Source organism: Herpailurus yagouaroundi, unplaced genomic scaffold (genome assembly GCF_014898765.1).
Source record: "Herpailurus yagouaroundi ecotype Mexico unplaced genomic scaffold, PumYag 198, whole genome shotgun sequence".
Taxonomy (NCBI): Eukaryota; Metazoa; Chordata; class Mammalia; order Carnivora; family Felidae; genus Herpailurus; species Herpailurus yagouaroundi.
In genome coordinates this window covers 8,262,267-8,281,909 of record NW_024412429.1, presented here as the reverse complement: position 1 = coordinate 8,281,909, position 19,643 = coordinate 8,262,267, and the positions used below count along the sequence as shown (strand labels likewise).

General features: G+C 52.2%; 1 protein-coding gene across 1 annotated transcript in view; it reads left to right on the top strand.

Moving 5' to 3' along the window:
* Positions 1 to 19,643, top strand: part of IGF2R (insulin like growth factor 2 receptor) — an 82,762-nt gene that overhangs the window by 12,785 nt on the left and 50,334 nt on the right. The window contains exons 4-10 of the mRNA XM_040448723.1: positions 2,970 to 3,102; positions 6,278 to 6,407; positions 8,092 to 8,197; positions 10,769 to 10,931; positions 11,106 to 11,280; positions 12,117 to 12,220; positions 17,673 to 17,837. Of these exons, the coding sequence (XP_040304657.1) occupies positions 2,970 to 3,102; positions 6,278 to 6,407; positions 8,092 to 8,197; positions 10,769 to 10,931; positions 11,106 to 11,280; positions 12,117 to 12,220; positions 17,673 to 17,837 (976 nt within the window). The remainder of the gene's footprint in view (positions 1 to 2,969; positions 3,103 to 6,277; positions 6,408 to 8,091; positions 8,198 to 10,768; positions 10,932 to 11,105; positions 11,281 to 12,116; positions 12,221 to 17,672; positions 17,838 to 19,643) is intronic.

The following is a 19,643-nucleotide window of genomic DNA, read 5'->3' as shown; positions in this document are numbered from 1 at the left end:
TACATAAATAGCAACCTATTTTGTTTTCTTCATGGTGCAGGTCAGAAGTCACAGGCTGCAGACCCTGGACCAACTCTTGCCCCCGGCCTGTGTTTCTGCAGCCCCAGAACTAAGAACAGGTTTTACATTTTTATAGGATTAAAAAAAAAAAAAAAAAAAAAGCAAAGAACAACAACAGAGACCTATGTGACTTACGGAGCTTAAAATAACGTGCTCTGTCGCCCTTTATGGGAAATTGAGTGGGCCCCTGTTCTAAATTAGATTTTGGTATGTTAAGGGAGAGGTATAGCCCTGGTTTTTTCTCAAAACGGTGACATTTCATTTCTCTTGGAAGCTGACGTAAAGATCATGAGCACCATACAGTTTGTCCTCAGTGATACTCTCTTTAGGTCTGGTTGGTAGCTGGGGCTTTATTCATTCAGTTTTCATTTATCAACGCCCTGTCATGGGCCAAGAAGTAGGAGTTTCATTAAATTTTGAAAGGGTTCTTGCTTTCAGAGAACCCATAGACCTATGGTGCGGAGGGCGTGTCTTCATTCACGACCCGGGTTCATCCTGCCTCAGGTACAGGTAAACTGAGGCAGGAAGCATGGAAGAGGACGGTGGCCGCCAAAAAGCAGTGCCGTTGCTGTTAGTAAATCATAATCAAGTAGATTTCCTCTTCTCTGTTTTTGGTAAGATTTGATTACACCTTACGGGCTGTGGTATCACTTCAAAAACTAGTAGATGTTTCATGTAAACAAAACAACCAGATTTGTTTTTCACATTTCATTTCTGCTGTCAGTTTTGCGTTGTCAGGTTTAGAAGAATTTGGTGGGCAAATATCATGGAGTTCCAGACACTGGCTCTACAGGCTGGCGGAATAATGCTTGTCTAGTGGATCCTGGTTGTTTTTTTTTGTTTTTTTTGTTTTTTTTTTAAGATAATTTCTTTAAAATATCGCGGACGGACGTCCCCTTACCGTGGCACTCTTGGGAACACAGGAAATTCAGAACTGGCATGCCAGTGTTCTTACCAGAGTTACATAAATACAGCTAACATACGTATGGTGCTAACAAGGTTGATTCACTGTGTGGTGTTTGAAGCTGGCAAGCGACCTCCTTCCCGGTGGCTACATTCCTGCTCTTATGAATGTCTCCATTGCTCTGCTCAGTGGAGCAGGAAGTGGGGAGGACTTTCCCCAGGAGCCTTCACTGTTTTTCCGATGCACGCTCCAATTCTGTGGGGCGCTGTGTTAGGCGTGTCTTCTGTTCCTTCCTGGAGTAGCGAGCCGGCCAGAAGTTGCTAAAACTGCCTTGAGCTGGGTGTCTGTGGACCTCACTTCCTGGAATCTCTTGAGTCTGTCGGTGAAACCGAGCTAGTTTGGAACTACGAGTTCTTTCACACATGGCCCCGGCTTTCCTTCCCGCCGTGTTCCAGGCTGCTCCCTTCGTTCCCAGGCCTTCCTTTGGTCACTAGAGAGGTGCTCCCCGTCTCCCGTTCCCACCCACTCACCGGCCGGCTCGCTCCCTGCTCGAGTTCTGTTTCTGTGTTAACCTGCCGGAGGATGACGGGCTGTCGGCTTGTAGGATTCTGGACACCGTGGTCGCTCTCGCGGGAACCTAGTCACTGTCTGCAGCAGTACCTTTCGTTTTGGCCGCTTTTGTGCAGGATGCAGCGTTAGGCTTGGCATCTGGCCTGCCGACCCTGCTGCTGGCTTGGTGTGCCTGTGTCCCCGGAGCAGAGGCGCCGGCCCCCTCAGTCATCAGAGAGACCCCCGAGCAATGCTGTGGGCGTTGGGGGAGTTCGCTTTGGGGGTCTGGCTGAAGGGAATCCTTGTGTCCCCTGAGGTGGTTTGATTTGATCCATTAGATCTCCCTGAATCTCTGAGAACAGGACTGGGAAAAAGGGTTGGTAGGTCAGAGTATTCCTGCGGGTTTGATAGCATCTTTCTAAGAATAATTTTTTAGCTAAATAGTAAGCAGTTAGTTTTTGTTATATAGATCTGCCTGTGAATAGCTTCAGTCTTTTTTTCAGTCAATTTTAGGAAAACCATCCTTTGAGAGTGATGTAGCGGATGACTTTGAAATGATCACTGAGGGGCACCTAGGTGGCTCAGTTGGTTGAGCATCCAACTTTGGCTTAGGTCATAATCTTGTGGTTCATTGAGTTCTAGGCCTGCACTGGGCTCACTGCTTTCAGCTTGGAGCCTGCTTCAGATTCTGTGTCTCCCTCTCCCTCTGCTCCTCTCCCTCCCTGCCCCCTCCCAAAAATAAACGTTAAAAAAATGATTGTCAAGAATGTGAATTTTTGGGCATTCTTTGGCAGGGCGATTAAAGGGGTATTTCCGTAAAGACGACGTGGCGGTACATGATGTCAGTTAGATGACCAGGGCCTGTTTTATTCTTGGGCGCATCTCTGGGCTTGAATGCTCTGCCTTCAGAAATAGGTAGACCTTGTAAAGCGCAGGGTCTTCTAGTGGGTTCCTTGAAATTTTAAAAATAAGAGGACATTAGTTCCTCGAGATGAGTGAGAGGGCCTAGGTTAGAATCCAGGAAGCGTTGGATTAGATGTGCAGAGGAGGAACGTGTCTTCATATGTTCCTGAACAGGTGTTTCGGGAGGCCCCGTTAGGTTCCGGGCGTCATCCTAAGCCTCCCGCTTAGGACCACAGCAGTGACAGAGTCCCTGTCTTCAGGGAGCTTCCTCTCTCGTGGGAGAAAGCTGGCGAGTCAGCAGATGGCAGTGCCCGGAAATACACGTTAGCGTTAGGAAGAAAAAGGAAGCGGGAGGCTTCTGGCTGCTGGGATTGGGCAGTAGTGAGGGAAAGTGGGTGGTGCTAAATGTACAGCCGCTGAAGCTCTTGTCGACCTTTGCTCTGTTCCTCTTGTCGCCGGGGACCCCGACAGTGGAGACGTTGGCCACAGGCCCCACCCGGCCGGTAGCGGAAGAAGCTGTGTGTCCAAGACCGCTTCTCTTCCTCTCTTCTAGGTGCCGTGCTACGTTTTTGATGGAGAGTTCAAGAAGCACGATTTAAATCCACTGATCAAGATTAGCGGAGGTTACTTGGTGGATGACTCTGACCCGGACACTTCTCTGTTCATCAACGTTTGTAGAGACATAGGTAGGTTTGGGGGGGTGGTGGTGAAGGATTTCTCAGAAGGCTTCGGTATCTTTGCGCTTCTGCCGTTCTTCCTAGTTGGAATATCCGTGTCACTGAGTAGGCCCCCTGAGGAACCTACCGGAAAGATGTGCATAACCTCACCCCCGGGCTCCCAGTCAGTTCTGATTCCGTTGCAGATCTTGTCCAGACCGTTGGTCCATCCCAGTGTGTTCTCTCTGCCAGACGTGTTGGTTCCAGGATTCTCCCATAGCTGACTTCCAGGGAGATGGTGGGGAGGGCGGATAGGGTGGGTGTGCCGGGCGCCCCGAGACCTGCTGGAGCAGGATGGGTCAGCCCTCCTGGGAGGGCTGTGGGGAGGAGGGTCTCTCGCCAGCTGTGTGTACCCCAGTCTGTCGGCTTTGTGTTGCAGGCTGGGCAAAAGGGACAGACGGACAGCCAAGTGACCTGGGGAACTTGCTCGTGACGCGTATCTTAGCCCAAGCCAGCTTCTTGCCCGGCTTTCTCTACAGGTGCCAGAAGCAGTGTGAGAAGCGTGGGTGTCTTTGCTCAGTTAACTGAAGGCTGTAAATGGCCTTTATCTAAATGGGGCCCTGAGAACTGTTACTAATAAACCTCTGTTCTGTCAGCAATTTCTAAACCCCAGCTCTGTGCGTTCTTCAGGGGCGAGGAGGTGTTAGTCCCGAAGGCCGAGACTTGTCTTCCTGCTGTGCCAGCAGTAGTTGTGCCCCCGTAAATCTTGCTGGTAATTAGCTAATAAAATTAAGATCGTTTTTAGTGTTTTAAGTTCCTGTTTCTCACATAGTACGTGGGACTTTGGCCTTAGGAAAGCTCGGGACAAAATTTTTAGTTGTTTTGAATTTTCGAAAAATGTTTTAAGTTTGAGAGAGAGAGAGAGAGAGAGAGCGAGCACGTGCGTGTATGGTGGAGGGGCAGAGAGAGGAGGAGAGAGAGAACCCCAGGCAGGCTCCGCACTGTCAGCACGGAGCCCAGTGTGGGACCCGATCCCACAAACTGAGATCCTGACTTGAGTTGAAACCAAGAGTCTTCTGCTTAACTTGACTGAGCCACCACTCAGGTGCCCCTACGTTCGGAAAAAAATTTAAAAATAAACTCCGAACATGAGGGTGTGGCTGGGTGGTCGGTACGTGAGTTTACAGTTATTCTTTGAATTGTACAAATACGTTATATACCATTTTGATTTTTTTGTAAGTTTATTTTGAAAGAGAGAGAGGGAGGGGGAGGAGGAGCAGAGAGAGTGGGAGAGAGAGAGAGAGAATTCAGCACTGTCAGCACAGAGCCGATGCGAGGGATCGAACTCACAAACCATGAGATCATGACCGGAGCCGAAATTAAAGAGTTGGACGCTTAACCGGCTGATCCTCCCAGGTGCCCCCCCATTTTGATTATTTTCAAACAGTTTTAAAAAGTGAGTATACCACATACGTGGTTCACTAGAAGTGACTAGTGATAATTTTAGATTTTTTTATGTCAGGCTCTTTACATCATTCTTTTGTTCTCTGAAGACAGCTTTTAATGTTCTTTTGGAAAAAGCCAGATAGACAGAGTCTTTGTCTTAAATGGATCTGTAACTCAAATTTGATTATAAAGCTGACGAGCCTTGCAGATTATTGAATTCTGAAATAATATGCCATCTTAGTTTAGAAAACATTTAGATTCCTGGTCTTTTTATCATTTTGAGGATTCTCTGAATTCGGTAGAGATATTCTTATGAAAGGGTTTTTTTTTGTTTTTTTTTTTTAAAGTTGGCTCCCCACTGGCCGTGGAGCCCAGCGTGGGTCTTGAACTCATGACCCTGAGATCAAGATCTGAGTTGAGATCAAGAGTCGGACACTTACTGGCTGAGCCACCCAGGTGCCCCAAAAGTTTGTTTTTCTTTTTGATTACTGGCAGTTTGAATTGGCCTTCAGTGACTTTGACTCACAGTAGTTTTTTGAATTTAAAATTTAAAAATGAAAAAAAAAATTGATTTGCCAGTTATTGTCCAGATGCCCTCCATCCCCAGGAAGTTGCCCTGGGCCCCAAGTCTTGTTTGACAGTGACCCTGAAAAGCTCATGAGCAGCTGTAGCTTTGCTCCTGTGTGCCTTCCTGTGCACACTCAGGGTACCTGCGTCCCGTCTTGCCTTCAGTAGACCGGCGGGCCTGCTGATGCGGGGTGGGCAGGGAGCCCGCCACACCACGGGGACTTGACGTGGACTAAAACCGTCCCCTCGCGAGGTTTCACGGTACAGCCTGACGATGCGCTTACCTTTTCCTCAGCTGCCGCCACCTCCCGTCACGCTGGAGAAGAAGGGGCAAGGGCCCCCCTCTGGTTGATCAGGCTTTACTTAAAGACCAGGCTGGGCCTTATTTACTCCTTCACGGGGGAAATTTGAACCCCTGTCCTGTGCTGGGCACCGAGTCCCAGCCTTGGGTGGAGCTTATAGTCAGGGGCACGTGTGAGGTAAGCGTGTAAACCCGATGCCGTGTGAGATGCCCGTGGCGGTGAAGGAAAAGCTGTAGGATGGGAAAGGGTGGTGGCAGTAGCCGCTGAAGTCTGGGCGGTGTTCTAGGTACATCGGGGTGTTTTTTAATCCTCCCCAGACCTGTGGGAGATGCCCCAGCAGTTGGACAGTTGTGTGATGAGAGCAAAGTTAGAGACAGCAAGTGGTGGATCTAAGAGTTGAACCAGAACTGTCTGTAGGTTCTTTCCACCAGTGTCCTCATCTTCCCACTGATCCTTGGGGTGTCTGCATTTTCTGCATTGTTTGTAGCTTGGAGGAGGGGATGACGCTGCAGTCGGTGTGTCTTTAGGAAAGGGTGGGGGTGGGGGGGTGTTCCTTAAGTACAGATTACACAATAGTCCCCGTTCCTCGGGCACCTCTTCCCTGCCAGGTGCAGCGTGAGCGCCTTCCCTGCACGTCCTGGCAGCCATGCCGGGCAGGCGATGCTGTTCTCACTCCACGTGTCCAGAGTGGTCACTGGCACGCCCACGGTCTCCGGACGGGGTTCGGTCCTAGCTCTTTTTTGTTTCCAGGCCTCTACTACTTTATGTTACTTTGGGGATTTTCAAAAATTGGATAATTTTTTTTTTAAAGGGACCCTGTGCCTAAGGTTAAGCGTGATCATCAGTCCTGACGCACAGCCTGATTCAGCGTCACGTGTGATGTTTTACAGACTCCCTACGGGACTCGAGTCCACAGTTGCGTGGCTGTCCCCGTGGCACTGCTGCCTGCCTGGTGAGGGGGGACCGGGCGTTTGATGTCGGCCAGCCCAAGGAGGGCCTGAAGCTCGTGAGCACGGACAGGTGAGTGTGCTCTCGGTGCTCGTAACCCCCGCAGGTCCCTGTGAGATTGCTACTTCGTGTGTGCTCGTAGAGCCGTTGGTCATGGCTGTGCATCACGCCGGCTGGTCTGCTTGCCGATTTTCTGGTCATTTGTCTCTGTGGTCGTTCAAAACGTGTGTCACGATGCGGCACACATCCATACGTGTATTCAGTTCACGAAATAACCCCTACCTTAACGCATGTTCTGATGTTCCGGTATTCTCCATGTCACATCACTCGTGACGTTGCTTTTGCGCCCACAGTCCTCTGTTCCCCAGAGGGGAGGTTTGCTGGTGTCCTTGTAGGGTGCGGAGCTTGCTTCCTGACCGGGGTGCGGCGAGCACCCTAGTTCCCGTGGGGCATGGTTTGTTTCTCGTAAGAAGCTGTGCTTTCTGCACGTGGGCTGCTACTGCTCTCATAGCCTTGAATTAGCAGAGAGAGGCTTTTCTCCAGTGTGTCCCACATGACCATGGCTTAGATCACGTCTTGGCTTCCAGGGGCCTTTGGTAGATGGCTCATCGTGGCTGTTCTAGCATGGAGCTGATGGTGCGTCAGGGCGGGCGCTTCTGTCCACAGAAAATGTCAGAGCATCACCTAAGTTTAAGAACATTTGGGAGGTTTCTGTACATGTGTCTGTGTTAGTTTGCCAGGGCTGCCATGACAGCGTGCCGTAGGCTGGCTTCAACCACAGAAACCGGTTTCCTTTCAGTTCTGGAGGCTGGGAGGTCCAAGGTGCAGGGAGGCCGGGTTTCTTCTGAGACCTTTCTCCTTGACTCGTAGACGGCCGCCTTCTCCCTGTGTCCTCACCTGGTCGTTTCCTCTTTGTGTCCGTGTTCCGGTCTCTCCTTCTGATACTGACACCAGTCGTGGCTGATTAGCTCCTCACATCCCCCCTGTGGTCTCGTTGTCACTTACTCACCCTGTCTTCAAATACAGTCACATGCCAAGGCACTGGGGGATTAGGGCTTCAGCATATGAATTTTAGAGGGACACAGTTCAGCCCGTCCCGTTGTCCTAAGTGACAGGTGGGTGACTCCTCATGCAGGAGAGGGGACTTTGTAAAACGTGGGCATTGAATGAAAGCTGGAGCTTTTCAGAGAAGGGGACGGTCATCTGTTTTCGGGTGTTCTGTGACCGTCAGCCCTGGAGCCGCGGGCACATCCCACGGGGAGGCCAGCACACAGACCGGTGGCCCAGGCTCGCCTGGCCACGGGAGGGCAGGACGGCTGCGGCACTTTGCCGTCTTCAGGTTAGAGGAGAAGAGACCTTGGCCTGCACTGACAAGCCGCCATGTAGAGAAGTGGTCGTGTAGCCTCGTGGACAGAGATGCACTCGGCCGCTCGGCTGTGTTTGTTTTGTTTTCTCAGATCGTTTATAGTCTCGTCTTGTTTGTCTTACTCAAGCGGCTTTTCTTAGTATTTAAATTTACATGCCAGTCGTTTTATTTATTTTTAAAAAGAGAACAGTATTCACTGAAGTTTACTTAAGTAAAACGGTTTTTTAGAATGGAGATTGGAGTTATTTTGCGCTGCGGTTTCCTTTATATTTCAGTGTTTCTTCTGTTCCCCCCTCCCCCAAAGGAGCGTGCCGAATACTCAGGGAAGCAGATTAATGTGAATCTAATTCATACTTTCACAACCCTCTTTTCCAAACGTGTGTCGTCCAGGCTTGTCCTGAGTTACATGAAAGAAGAGGCCGGGGAGCTAGACTTCTGTGATGGTCACAGCCCGGCGGTGACGATCACGTTTGTCTGCCCGTCGGAGCGCAGAGAGGTGAGTGGCTTGCCTCGGAGGGCTTCCTGGCAGCGCGTGTCAGTGGGGACCGGCCGAGCGAGCACATCTCGGGGCGGGCCAGGGCGGCGGGTCCGGGGGCAGGAGACGGCCGGCTGGGAAAAGATGTATCAGTGGAATATCCGGGAAGACGCGCCTGTGGAGACAGACTCTCGTCTGCACGTGCGAGGGTCTCAGGGGGACAGCGGCTTGGTGTTGGCTTTTTCTCGACAGCCTGGAGGGGCCTGTGCGTATGTCGACGTAGGATGGCGTGTTGATGAAGGGAGGCGGCTTGTTCCAGTTTGTGTGAGATGATTTTAAGCGGTTCGTGGAGAGGTTTCTTAAGTTTATATAGCAGTGCTGATTGGAACGAGTATTTGAAAGGCCATATGTATAGTCTCAAACCTGTGACTCCCTGGCTATTATTTGTTAGGCTGAGACAAGGTGAAAGTAGCTAATTGGTTTGTAGAAACAGTCAAGGCATGAGAACAGATGCTCTGCAGACGTGGCGGAGGCCGTGCAGGCCAGAGGCTGGAGTTGCGGGGCTAAGGAGGTGGGAGACTCGTGGCCAGAAGGAAGGTTCTTATTCCTAGGGCCTCGCAGCGAAGCCTTCCGTCCCCTCCTCCCCCACTCTCGCGCGGCCGATGACCCCGTCATCTGGTCCTCAATTCTGGCACACTCGTAAACTCCTTGAGGGTAGGGCCCGCGTCTACTTGTCCTTGGGCCCGTGCCCGGTGCCGTTGCACGCGTCCGTTGCCGTTCAAGTGTCCTAGCAGGTGCGGGGTGCTGATGGAGGGAGATAGCCCCCGGGGAGGAAGGGTAGGGCTTTCCTCTCATTTATTTCTGTCTCCTCATAATAGAATGAAGGGGGAGGAGCTGAATTCTTTCGCGAGGGAACCGTGCTCCCCCCTCCCCACAAACGAACGTGGAATTTGGTCTGGTTTCGGGCTGGCAGCCGGCCCGTTTTGTGTGTGTGGGATTTGGAGACAAAAGTGGAGTCCGGGCCAGCTTTCCATTTTGTGTCCCCAGACTTCCAGGGCCGCGTGGTGTCAGCTTGGGAGAGCCCTGTCTGGCCGGCAGCGGACCTTGGTGCTGGAGGCGAACGCTGGGGAATAGTGTGTGCGCCTTCCACTGGCGTCTGCGGGTGTGAAGTGGAGTCTAAGCTGGCAGGGGTCTTCGTGTTTCCCCTTCCTGCTGGGGCTTTCAGTGAGAAACGGTTCCCTCCACCATAGCGAAGGGAAGCGGGAGTGTCCCTCCTTTCTTCTCCGTGGATATGGATACGTGCCTCCATGGATACGAGGCACTCCGTGGCCTTCGGAAAGGAGGCCAATTTGTTATTAGTGGAGGGAGAGTCTGTTCCCGGCTGCACCGTTCACCGCACAGAACCGGGTGACATTTGACACCTTTGCTCTCGAAGGTCTCCTTAAGTGTTTACGCAGGCTCACGGAATGTACCTGGGAGCTGGACTTTTAGTAAATGTTCACCCTGTCATATGGATCTTTAAAAAAAAAAGCTTTACTGAGTTTGCTTAGCATAAAATTAACATGTTTCAAGGACAGCGTAATGGCTATTAGCTCATTAACAGAATTGTGCAGTCTCTGGCACAGTGGGACGTGAGGACATCTCCATCATCCCAGAAGAAAGCCTGGGCCTGGCGGGTGTTCAGTCCCCATTCCTCCCCCAGCCCTGGCAGCTGCTAGTCGACTTTCTGCCTCCGTGATTGGCCCTTTCTGTGCCTGTCCGATGCGCAAACCTTGCACGCTGGGGCCTTTTGCGTCCGTCTTCGTTCACTTAGCCCTCGGCACCCCGTCACGAGTGTCCGGCTTCCCCAGGCCAGGTGGTGGGAGCCGCGATTCTGAGTCAGACGGACAGAGCTGGACTCACAGCTCTCCGCGTCTGATGGAGTTGCGACCCGCGTGTGTAGCCCCAGCCCTTCGCGCGGTGCCTGGCACGTGACAGGCGCTTGGGAAACGTTCGTGGGGTGGTGTTGCCTGGAAGGAGCGTGGCAGCCTTCCGTGTCACTCCAAAGGGAGCGGCTGAGGTTACGCTTGTGAAAGCAGCTCTTGGGCTGCAAAGTGGCAGACTTCAGGCTTGTGGGGGTGATGCCCTGGCTTCCCCCCGGGGACGGGAGCCGACTCGTGTGCAGGTGAGGTGTGCCCAAGACCACTTTGACAACCTGAGGGCAGGGGTCACGGATCGTCTGCCCAGACACGCGTATACACGGCGGTTTCCGCTCAGCTCGGGGGTTCCTCTGGCCTGCTCCTTTCAGCTCCGATCGAGAGGAGCGAACAGACCGCGTGCCTTCGCAAGTCACGGCCGCCTATGGAGGTTGTGGCTGTTGGGCGACCTTGAGTTCGGGGCGGTCGCAGTGGCTGAACCTTGAGCGTGGCTCTGAGAGGGACAAGAACGGTCGCAGGTAGACAGTTATTACTCGCCAAGTGATCGAACTGTTCAGAAACAGTAACAGAAGAATGTAGAAACCCAACACCATAACATACATTTGGGTTTTTGAGAAGCATAGAAAGTCGACATGTAAAAACATTAATTTTGCTCTTTTCAAACCGTTCCTGATAGGGCACCATTCCCAAGCTCACAGCAAAATCCAATTGCCGCTACGAAGTCGAGTGGGTCACTGAGTACGCATGCCACAGAGATTATCTGGAAAGCAGAACGTGTTCTCTGAGCAGCGAGCAGCACGAGGTCACCGTCGACCTCCAGCCACTCAGACAGGACAGAGGTGAGGGTGCTCTGAAGAGAAGCCGGAGGGGGACCGTGAGCCGAGCGGCCGGGGTAGCCTCCGCCGTTGGGGTGGGTGTGTGAGGAAGGGGTGAGGCCTGCCTCGGGTAGCGCCCCCGCTTTCTGGCACCTGCTCAGTAACAACGTCTCTCCTCCTCTCGTTCCCTTTCCTTAGCTTCGTCCTCCTCTTACTACGCTTCCGACGGAAAGGAATATATGTTTTACTTGAACGTCTGTGGAGAAGTTGAATTGTCTTTCTGTAGTAAGAAAGAAGCTGCCGTTTGCCAAGTGAAAAAGTCTGAATCCACTCAAGTCAAAGTAGCAGGAAAATACCAGAATCAGACCCTCCGGTGTGTAAACAGCCTTCACGTCATTTTCGAGTGCATTGTGTCTATTCTTGTGAGACTGAGCTGACTCGCCTTATCTTCTTCCTCCTTCCATTTTCTGTAAAGTACACACAGGCCCGTTCAGCCAGCGTTCCTTCCCGTTTGACTTAGGAGAGCTGCCATTTGTCAGTGATTCTGGCTTTCCAATAAGGCCGTTTCTGTTAACGCTGTTCGATTTGTCGTCTGTTGTTTGCAAGGGACCACCCTGTCGGAGGGGCATTGAATTCGGTTACCGTTGCTCTGGCCTTTGCATTTTACAACGTGTGTTTCTGAGGAGTTCTGATTTTTCTCTGGCGGCTCGAGAATCTGTGATGCCATTAGCATTATTAGTAAAAGTTTGAAACCACTAAGAAAATGCATTCTGTATGATTCCCGTGGCCCTTAACTTGGTAGTTACGTTCACAAAAGCATTACGAAAACGTAGCTCTCTGCAAAGAAGTATGGTCAAGGATCCCTCAGGTAAGACTGTGCCGTGGCAGTCGCTAGACAAACCGCGTGCTCCTTGGGCCTTATTTACTTTGTACAAAATCCGAAACAAGAGTGGAAGAGTTTTCATGCTCACAGCAAAAACCTTCAGTGCTTTCTTCCAGCCAGCTATTACTTTGAAGTAAGAGGACAGGCCCATACATTTGGAACTCATTTCCTTTAGATGTTTTTTTTCCCAGCTGCCCGGAGAGCTGGCTGCTCTGTCAGGACTGATTTGTTGATGGTATGCAGAAGGCTTAACGTGGAAACGTGTAACAATTCAGGTTTCTTTCTTAGTTCTACCAAACCTGTGTGTGTTTCTCGCAAACCTCTAGATACTCCGATGGAGACCTCACCTTGATATATTTTGGAGGTGACGAATGCAGCTCAGGCTTCCAGCGGATGACTGTCATAAACTTTGAGTGCAATAAAACTGCAGGTGAGTGCTGGGGGCGGGGGCGGGGGCCGGGGGTCGTCCTTGCTCGTCGTAGTGCCTGGGACATATGTGTTCTTGGGAGCCGAATGCCGAACGGACCAGCCAGGCGTTCTCCTTCGGACGTGGCCACCGCTGGTTCCCAGACTGGGTTTTCTGTTGTAGCGCGCAGGAGTACCCCTTCCGTCCCGTGCCGCCAGTGACACACACATCCTGTTTCCATCTTCCTCTGCTCTCTGTTTGTTTTGGGAATGGGCCCAGCACGGGGCTTGCCGGGAAGGCGTTTCTGTCCTGACTTCTGGCTCGCACCGAAGCGTGTGTAGGTCTGGCAGGGGTGGGTCTGCTCACCACCCTCGGGGGATTGTCACAAAGAGCTCTTCTCTTGGGAAGTAAGATTCAAGACGACCCTTTCTGCAAATAGTGGCTCTGCGGTAGAGGCTGGATGTGGGGGTGGCGAAAGGTCCCAGGGCGAGTTTAAACAGAATGTCTGGTTTTCCTGAGAGGTTAAGATGAGCTTTCTTGAAGTCACAATGGCACTGGCATTTCAAAAAATTGTGCTACTATTGTTTTTTTTTTTTTTAATTAAAAAAAATGTTATTTTCCATTTTTTAAAAATGTTTATTTTGGAGAGAGCGAGTGAGAGCCAAGAGAGCGCGCCCACGCAAGTGGGTGAGGGACAGATAGGGGACAGAGGATCTGAAACGGACTCCGTGCTGACAGCGGCAAGCCCGATGTGGGGCTCGAACTCATGAACTGCGAGATCATGACTTGAGCTGAAGTCAGATGCTCAACCGACCGAACCACCCAGGCGCCCCCCAAAATGTGCCTATTTTTGAGAGAGAGGGTGCGCACAAGGGAGGGGCAGAGAGAGAAGGGAACAGGGGATCCAAAATGGGCTCTGCACTGACAGCAGAGAGCCTGATGTGGGGCTCGAACTCACAAACTGTGAGATATGACACGAGCTGACGTCAGATGCTCAACTGACTGAGCCACTGAGGCGCCCCTCTGCTGTCTATATCTTGGAGATCTTGGACATGGTTTGCATCTGTAGGGAGTTGATGGGATGCCATCACCATCGAAGAGCCATCCTATCCATTGACCTCCGGGCTGTGACCCAGGTGCACGCAGGCAGACTGAGCCCCCGCACAGAGCTCTCATTCTGGACCTGGCCTGGTTCCAGTCGGCTTACAGCCGCAGAAGCTCTCGAGGCCGTTCCACCCCCAAGGGTCTTTCTGGCTCTTTGTTCTGTTTGTTTTGTGTGTTTCTATGGCAGAGTTGTGACCGTTGGTCACGAGGCAGGCTCCTGTGTGATTCAGCAAGGGCTCTGGGAGAGGCAGCTGTGCCCGACATAAATTGTGCTCCAGAAGCTTGTGTCCGCAATGGTGATGGAGGTTGGCTGGGAGACTGTGATCGGCACCAGGCTCTCGCAGGCCGCCGTGGGTGCAGCGGAGAGGGAGCCCGGGGTAGAGCAGATGGGAAGGCTTCAAATCAAAGTGCCACCCTGTCCCCTCGCCGTGAACTCTCTTGTCTTCCCGTGCCCCTCGGTCTAGCCCAGGAATCTCTTTGCTGTCCCTTTTGAGAACGTCCATATTCAAGTGGATTTGTTCAACACACGTTTCGTCCTTATCATACGTCTAGACCCCGCGAGGCCTGCGGTGCCGTGATGGCCACACATTTGCCTGGCGTTGAGGCTGGAAATGCAGCGGGAGCGAGCACGGTGCCCATGGTACAGGTCGTGTAGGCTGGACCTGGGCCGCGTGCACGCACTGTGCCCGAGACCTCGTCAGAGCGGCCTGGGGTGTGGGCAGCTGTGAGGATCAGCGCGGCTAGGGAAAGAGGAGGCACTGCTTGGTGAGCCCCACAGGGTGCGCAGGAGGAGCCAGCCGGGCACAGCAGTAGGGTGGACCAGAGAGAGAGGGAGCAGCTCTGCCGAGGGCTGGATGTGGGCAGGTGTAATCAGGTCAGAGCTGCCGCCTCAAAACACCGCTACAGATGACCCCAGAGAGGAGAGTGAGAAGCTCATATGTCCTGCAGAGGAGTTGGGTTTTCTCCGGAAGTCAGCATGGAGTCCCAAGGACCAGAGGTGCGGGGTGGACGAGCCTGGTTTGGGTGTGGCCTGTGGGTACGTCTCCCGTGTGGTTTGAATTCCCCGCTGCTCTCCCCAGATTCCCGACTTCCTTCCATCGTCCTCACCTCTCCCCAGATTCCGGTCTTTCTTCCATCGTCTTTACCTCTTCCAAGCTCGTAGGACCTGTCTCTGAAGTCCAGCCCTCCTTACTCTGTGTCCCAGGGCCTGGAAGCACATCCTGTTTCTTCCTCTGTGTCCCCAGGCCCGCAGGCCTCCAGGGCGCCCGCCCTCCCCTGCTGGCCGACTCCAGTAGTCCCAGCCTCCCTCCGACCTTGTTCTGTTCTGGGCTTTTTATAAACGACTTGGCTGAGATCTTTATGCACGCACTGATGTCACTTGGGTGCGCTGGGAGGAGAGTCGTGATCTGAAAAGATCCCAGCAGGTGAGGAGGATATTGAGAAGGGCACGTAGTCTGGAGCTGCTGGGGAGGGACTCGCGCCCGAGCGCCAGTGCCCCAACGAGTCGGCTCGAAAAGAATACTAGTGGCCATTTTCCCCTCTTCTGTCTTCTTCTTCTATTTTTTCACTTCCAAATGTGAAAGTAGAAAGAATATTGCAGTGAGAACTCATACAGTCGCCACTTTTTATTGAACAGTTGCTAATATTTTGCCAAATTTGCTTTGTGCGTTGCTGATGGGTCCTAGCATACCACCCACTGCCCTCCCTTCGCGTGACCTCAGAGCCGACAGGGTCGACGGAGATGCCCTGATGCCCAAAACCCAGTGTCTTACGAGCCTGTGTTGGTTAGGCTGGTGGTGGAAAGACCAGAGGGGGAGATGCCAGATGTTTTGTGAAGGGGTTTTGAGTCTGTTCTTGTGCTGGAGTTGGATTATAAAGTATTTCCGATTCCTTTCAGCTCTGTGATTCGGTACTTCAAACTTCAGAGCAAACTGTGGACTGTATGGTTACTTCGTTATTGCTTCATTCAAATTTAAATGTAGAATTTTCAGAGAAAAATTCCTGTGTGGATTTTATTTGGATAAATGTCACATCATTTTTGCATGCGAATGGGTGTTAATTGGTTACGTCTTACAATGTGGTTTATGGTTTAACTGGGATCTCCAAGAATCGTTTATGCTCGTGACACATGGGTGCATAAATTTATTCTTTTACCCTCTATGTGTGTACGCTCATACACACGCATACGCACAACCATTTGTTTTAGTAACTTACATCTCATTTGCTGCAGTGTGCTCCTTATTATCAGTGATCTTGTCAGGTAAGGACATTAAATCTTTTTTTTCGAAGGGCAGTATCTTGGAATAGCTACTCACGAATTTAACGGACTCATTACAGTAAAGGTGTATTTTCTTCCGTTCAGAGCGGGTCATCGGAGGGGCTGGATGTGGGACTCTGCTCCACACGGTCGTCTTGTGTCTCCCATCCGGTTGTTGCTGTCTGTACACTTGGCCTCGAAGGACTCTGCAGAACGGGAGCAGCATTTGTTATGGGCCAGAACTAAGTGTCATGGCCCGACCTCAGAAGCAAGGGGGGGCTGGGAAATGTAGCTCAGTTGTGCACCTGGGAGGAAAACTAAGCCAGTTTGGTGAGCAGGTAGCTTTGTCTCTGCGACAGTGTGATGTGAAATGGTGCTGCAGGCAGGGCACAACTCGGCACCGCTGGAGAAATCCACTTTCCCTTGAGCTGGGGAGTCGCAGCTTCCTGTTCTTCTGAAATTCGCTGAGTAATTAATAAGAATACAGGTACGGTGCAGGCGGGTGGTCGTGTAAAACTGACTCTCCCTCGTTATTAGTAAGTTTCAGAGACAGAACCAGCTCCAGGGTAGGGATGGATACCGGAACCATTCCTAGTATTATTTAACGATTTGTAAACCTACCTGGTAAAAGAGAAATGTGGGAAACACGAATCTTTTCCAGACAGTGAAATACAAATCCCGTAGGAATAAGCTGTGTGGCAGTCTTGTGGGTGGGGTGAAGAGACAAAGGAGTTTCACTGCTGGGTGGGCCGCACAATGGAGGGAGGGAGGGCACCGTGGTGCCGACTAGAGGGGGTGGGCTCCTCGTCGACAGGGAAGCTGGGAGCGCTGCTGCTTAAAAAGAACGGCTTAAAGTGTGTACGTTTCAAGGAGAAGGAAAAAAAACCCACAGGGGTGTGGGGAAGTATTGCCTTGTGGTTATGGTTATGAGCCTGGCTCTGGGGCCAGACTGTCTGGGTTTGAATCCTGGCTCCTCTGCTTTCTAGCTATGAAACCATAGGCAAATTATTTAGCCCCCCCTTAGCCTGTAGAAACGGGGCTACAACCGTACCTGTGCCACAGGGTTTCAGGATTAAACATGCCGACGTATATAAAGTACTTTTAACCCGGAACTTGTTTTCTGCAGCCATCCCCCCGTAGCACTTAAATGCTCAGTGCCTGGCTCAGATTGTGCTCAGTACAGGTTAGCTGCTCCTGCTGGTATTATAATTATAATGTTTATAATAGTGAAGATTTAAGAGAAATTGCAATCAAAACATCATTTGCCCTTGGTACAAAATATTATTTCCCTTTCCTTTAGAACATTGTGCACTTCAGGGCACCCCAAACCTCAAGAAAGGCACATCATGTAGGAGGTCCAGAGGAAGATTATTAAACCATCAAGGGGTGGAAAACAGAGCTCTGTGCCAGCGGTTGACCAGCCTGGAAAGGCAAGGGGATAGTATTTCTAGTAAGGGAAAAATTACCAAAGTTCACCGAATCCCAGGCTACGTGGATCAGAGAAGTGGCCCACGGAGAGCTGGCTTTCAGACCGGAGCTGACCTGTCGGAGCTCCCTGGAGCTGTGGGGACCAGAGCACCGGTTAGGGTAGGGTGTTGGAGGCATACACATGTGATGGGGGCCTGAGGGCCGAGGATACTGGGGCGTCTGGACGCGTGCCTCTGAGCTGTGAGGCTGCGTAGGCCTCGCACGCTTCCGTGGGGCGGCTGTCCGTTGTGACTCTTTCCTTTCGGTCTAGGGCTGGATCGCAGGGAACTCCCCCTGCCCGAAACCACATCAGAAAGCCAGTGGTGCTCGTAGAGCCCGCAGGATGTTCATGAGCCCGTTGGGGGCTGACCACAGCCCATGCGCAGCAAGCCCTGCCTGGTGGCTTACATGGTCCTCATCAGCACCCCTTTCATGTCCTTGGTGAATGTGCTGTCAACAGCCTACTGGCCCGTTGAGGGGTTGATGATGGAAACTCCAGAGAAGCCTCTCGAATCTCCGGCGCCTCTGATGTCTGGGTTTGGGGACTGGAGTTTAACTGCCCAGCTGGTGCTGGTGTCCTTGTCGGCTGACATCCCTAGGTTTTGGTCACGTAATCGGGTGGCTTTTCTTCCTTCTCCAATGGCACAGGTAATGACGGGAAAGGAGCGCCCGTCTTCACTGGGGAGGTAGACTGCACCTACTTCTTCACGTGGGACACCAAGTACGCCTGCATCAAGGAGAAGGAGGACCTCCTCTGCAGTGTGACCGAGGACAAGAAGCGCTATGACCTGTCTGCGCTGGCTCGGCACTCAGGTAGGGCTCCCGTGCGCCCTGGAGGCCAGTCCGCACGCTGGCGGGGGCGTTCTCTCGTCTCTTAACCGTGAACGCATTCCGAGAGGCTCCTACTGTTTTCTTCAACGGTCAACTAATCGTATCCTGGTCTTTCTCCCCTTCTCGCGCAGCGGCACGAATTGTTAGACGTGACGCTGAATGAATGAGGACGCAGACGGTCTCAGCTCGAGGTTGGCATTGCTCCTCCAGTTGGGAGAGTTGAGGCAGAACCGCCAAGGGCCAGGCCTTGTGCTTTGTGATTAGAATGTCTTTTATTTTAGATTTCTATTCTTGTTGCTAAGGAAGTAGATGTTGAAAGTTGCCATCTCACGTGCACGCGTCTGTGTCTGCGTGTGGTGCTGGACGTTAATGCAACACAGTGATGCTCTCGTAGCAGATGCACACTGTGTTCACACAGAACAAGTACAAGGTTGTGTGTCGATTATGTCTCTGGAAAAAAAATAAAAGCAGAATTTAGAGTCTTAAGGCAGCTTTCAAGTAGGTAGTGTTTCCGCCTCGCACCTGGACTGTCGGGCTTGCGGGCTTGAACACCGCGTGTGAGGGCCGGTGGGGCCGGGGTCAGCTGTACTTTGACCATGCTTTCCTGTCTCTAAAGTGGGGTCAGCAATCCCCATCCACCCTCAGATGCTCTTGTAAGGCTGAAGGGAGAAAGGGTGCGGGAGCCTGTGGATGCCATGTCTCTTCCTCCATCAGTGTGATGAGCTTTGTCACCGAGGCCTGGCTTCACCGTAAACACCGGCCAAGATGGGTGTTACGAGTCTGCACAGCAGGTGTTGTTGAGCGTTGGTTACGTGGCAGGTGCCAGACAGGGTCCTGGGGTCACAGGAGCAAACCTGGTGAGCATGCCCCGGGCCTGCCCCAGGCCTTCTAACTTCCCATAACTTCCCAGAGGGCCGGGAGATTGAGGACTAAGAATGGAGGTTCCCATCAGGGGGACGGAATCCAGTGGGGACATTTTTAGTTTTACCCTTTTAGCAGCCCTGGAATTCAGTATCTGTAGAAGCGAACAGCATAGAGAGAATACCTAACGGAGAGAGAACGGCTTGCCTCAAGTCCCAGAATCGCCCATGCAGTAGGAGCGATGACTCATGTGTTCTGAGTCCCCATCTGGTTTGGGCAGTATAATATTAGAAAAAGGGATTCCTCTCTTGTGGAGTGCTGGAGAGCTTCTTTTTGAACACGAGATGTCTATAAATGTTCAGTGTCGGCGCGTTTGCCTCGGAAGCAAATGTCCTTTGTGCGTTAGTAGCTCGGCACCCGTTAAGCTGGGAAGGGTGCCATGGGGAAGTTCTGGTGCGTGTGTGTTCGGGAAGAGACAGGCTTTGTGCGGTGGAAGGAGAGCATCCAGCTGTGTGTACGTGAGCGATTTGCCTGCCTCCTCGGGCCTCACTTGTGTTGCGGTAAACTGAGCGGTGCTGTTAGGTCCCTCTGTTCAGCCTTGTTGTTGTGTGCGGGATGCACATGGGGCCAGGGGCCTGTGCGGGATGCAGAGATACGTGCACTCTGTCCCCCAGCGTGGGCCGCCACACGGGCTCTCCTGGGACACGGGTATTTCTGGGGGGGGGGGGGGGGGGGGGTGTGGTTCGGCACTAAGACCGCTAAGGATTGCCTCGAGCAAGAGCCGAGCTCCTTCCTTGCCGGCTTCAAACTGTCCTCCCGTCTTCTGGCTTGTCAGCCCACTTCCCTCCCTGTGTCCTTGTCCTCATTTGTGTTTGTGCAAGCATCTGTGGGTTCTTCTGGGTTGTCGACAGCAGCACATAGAGCTTC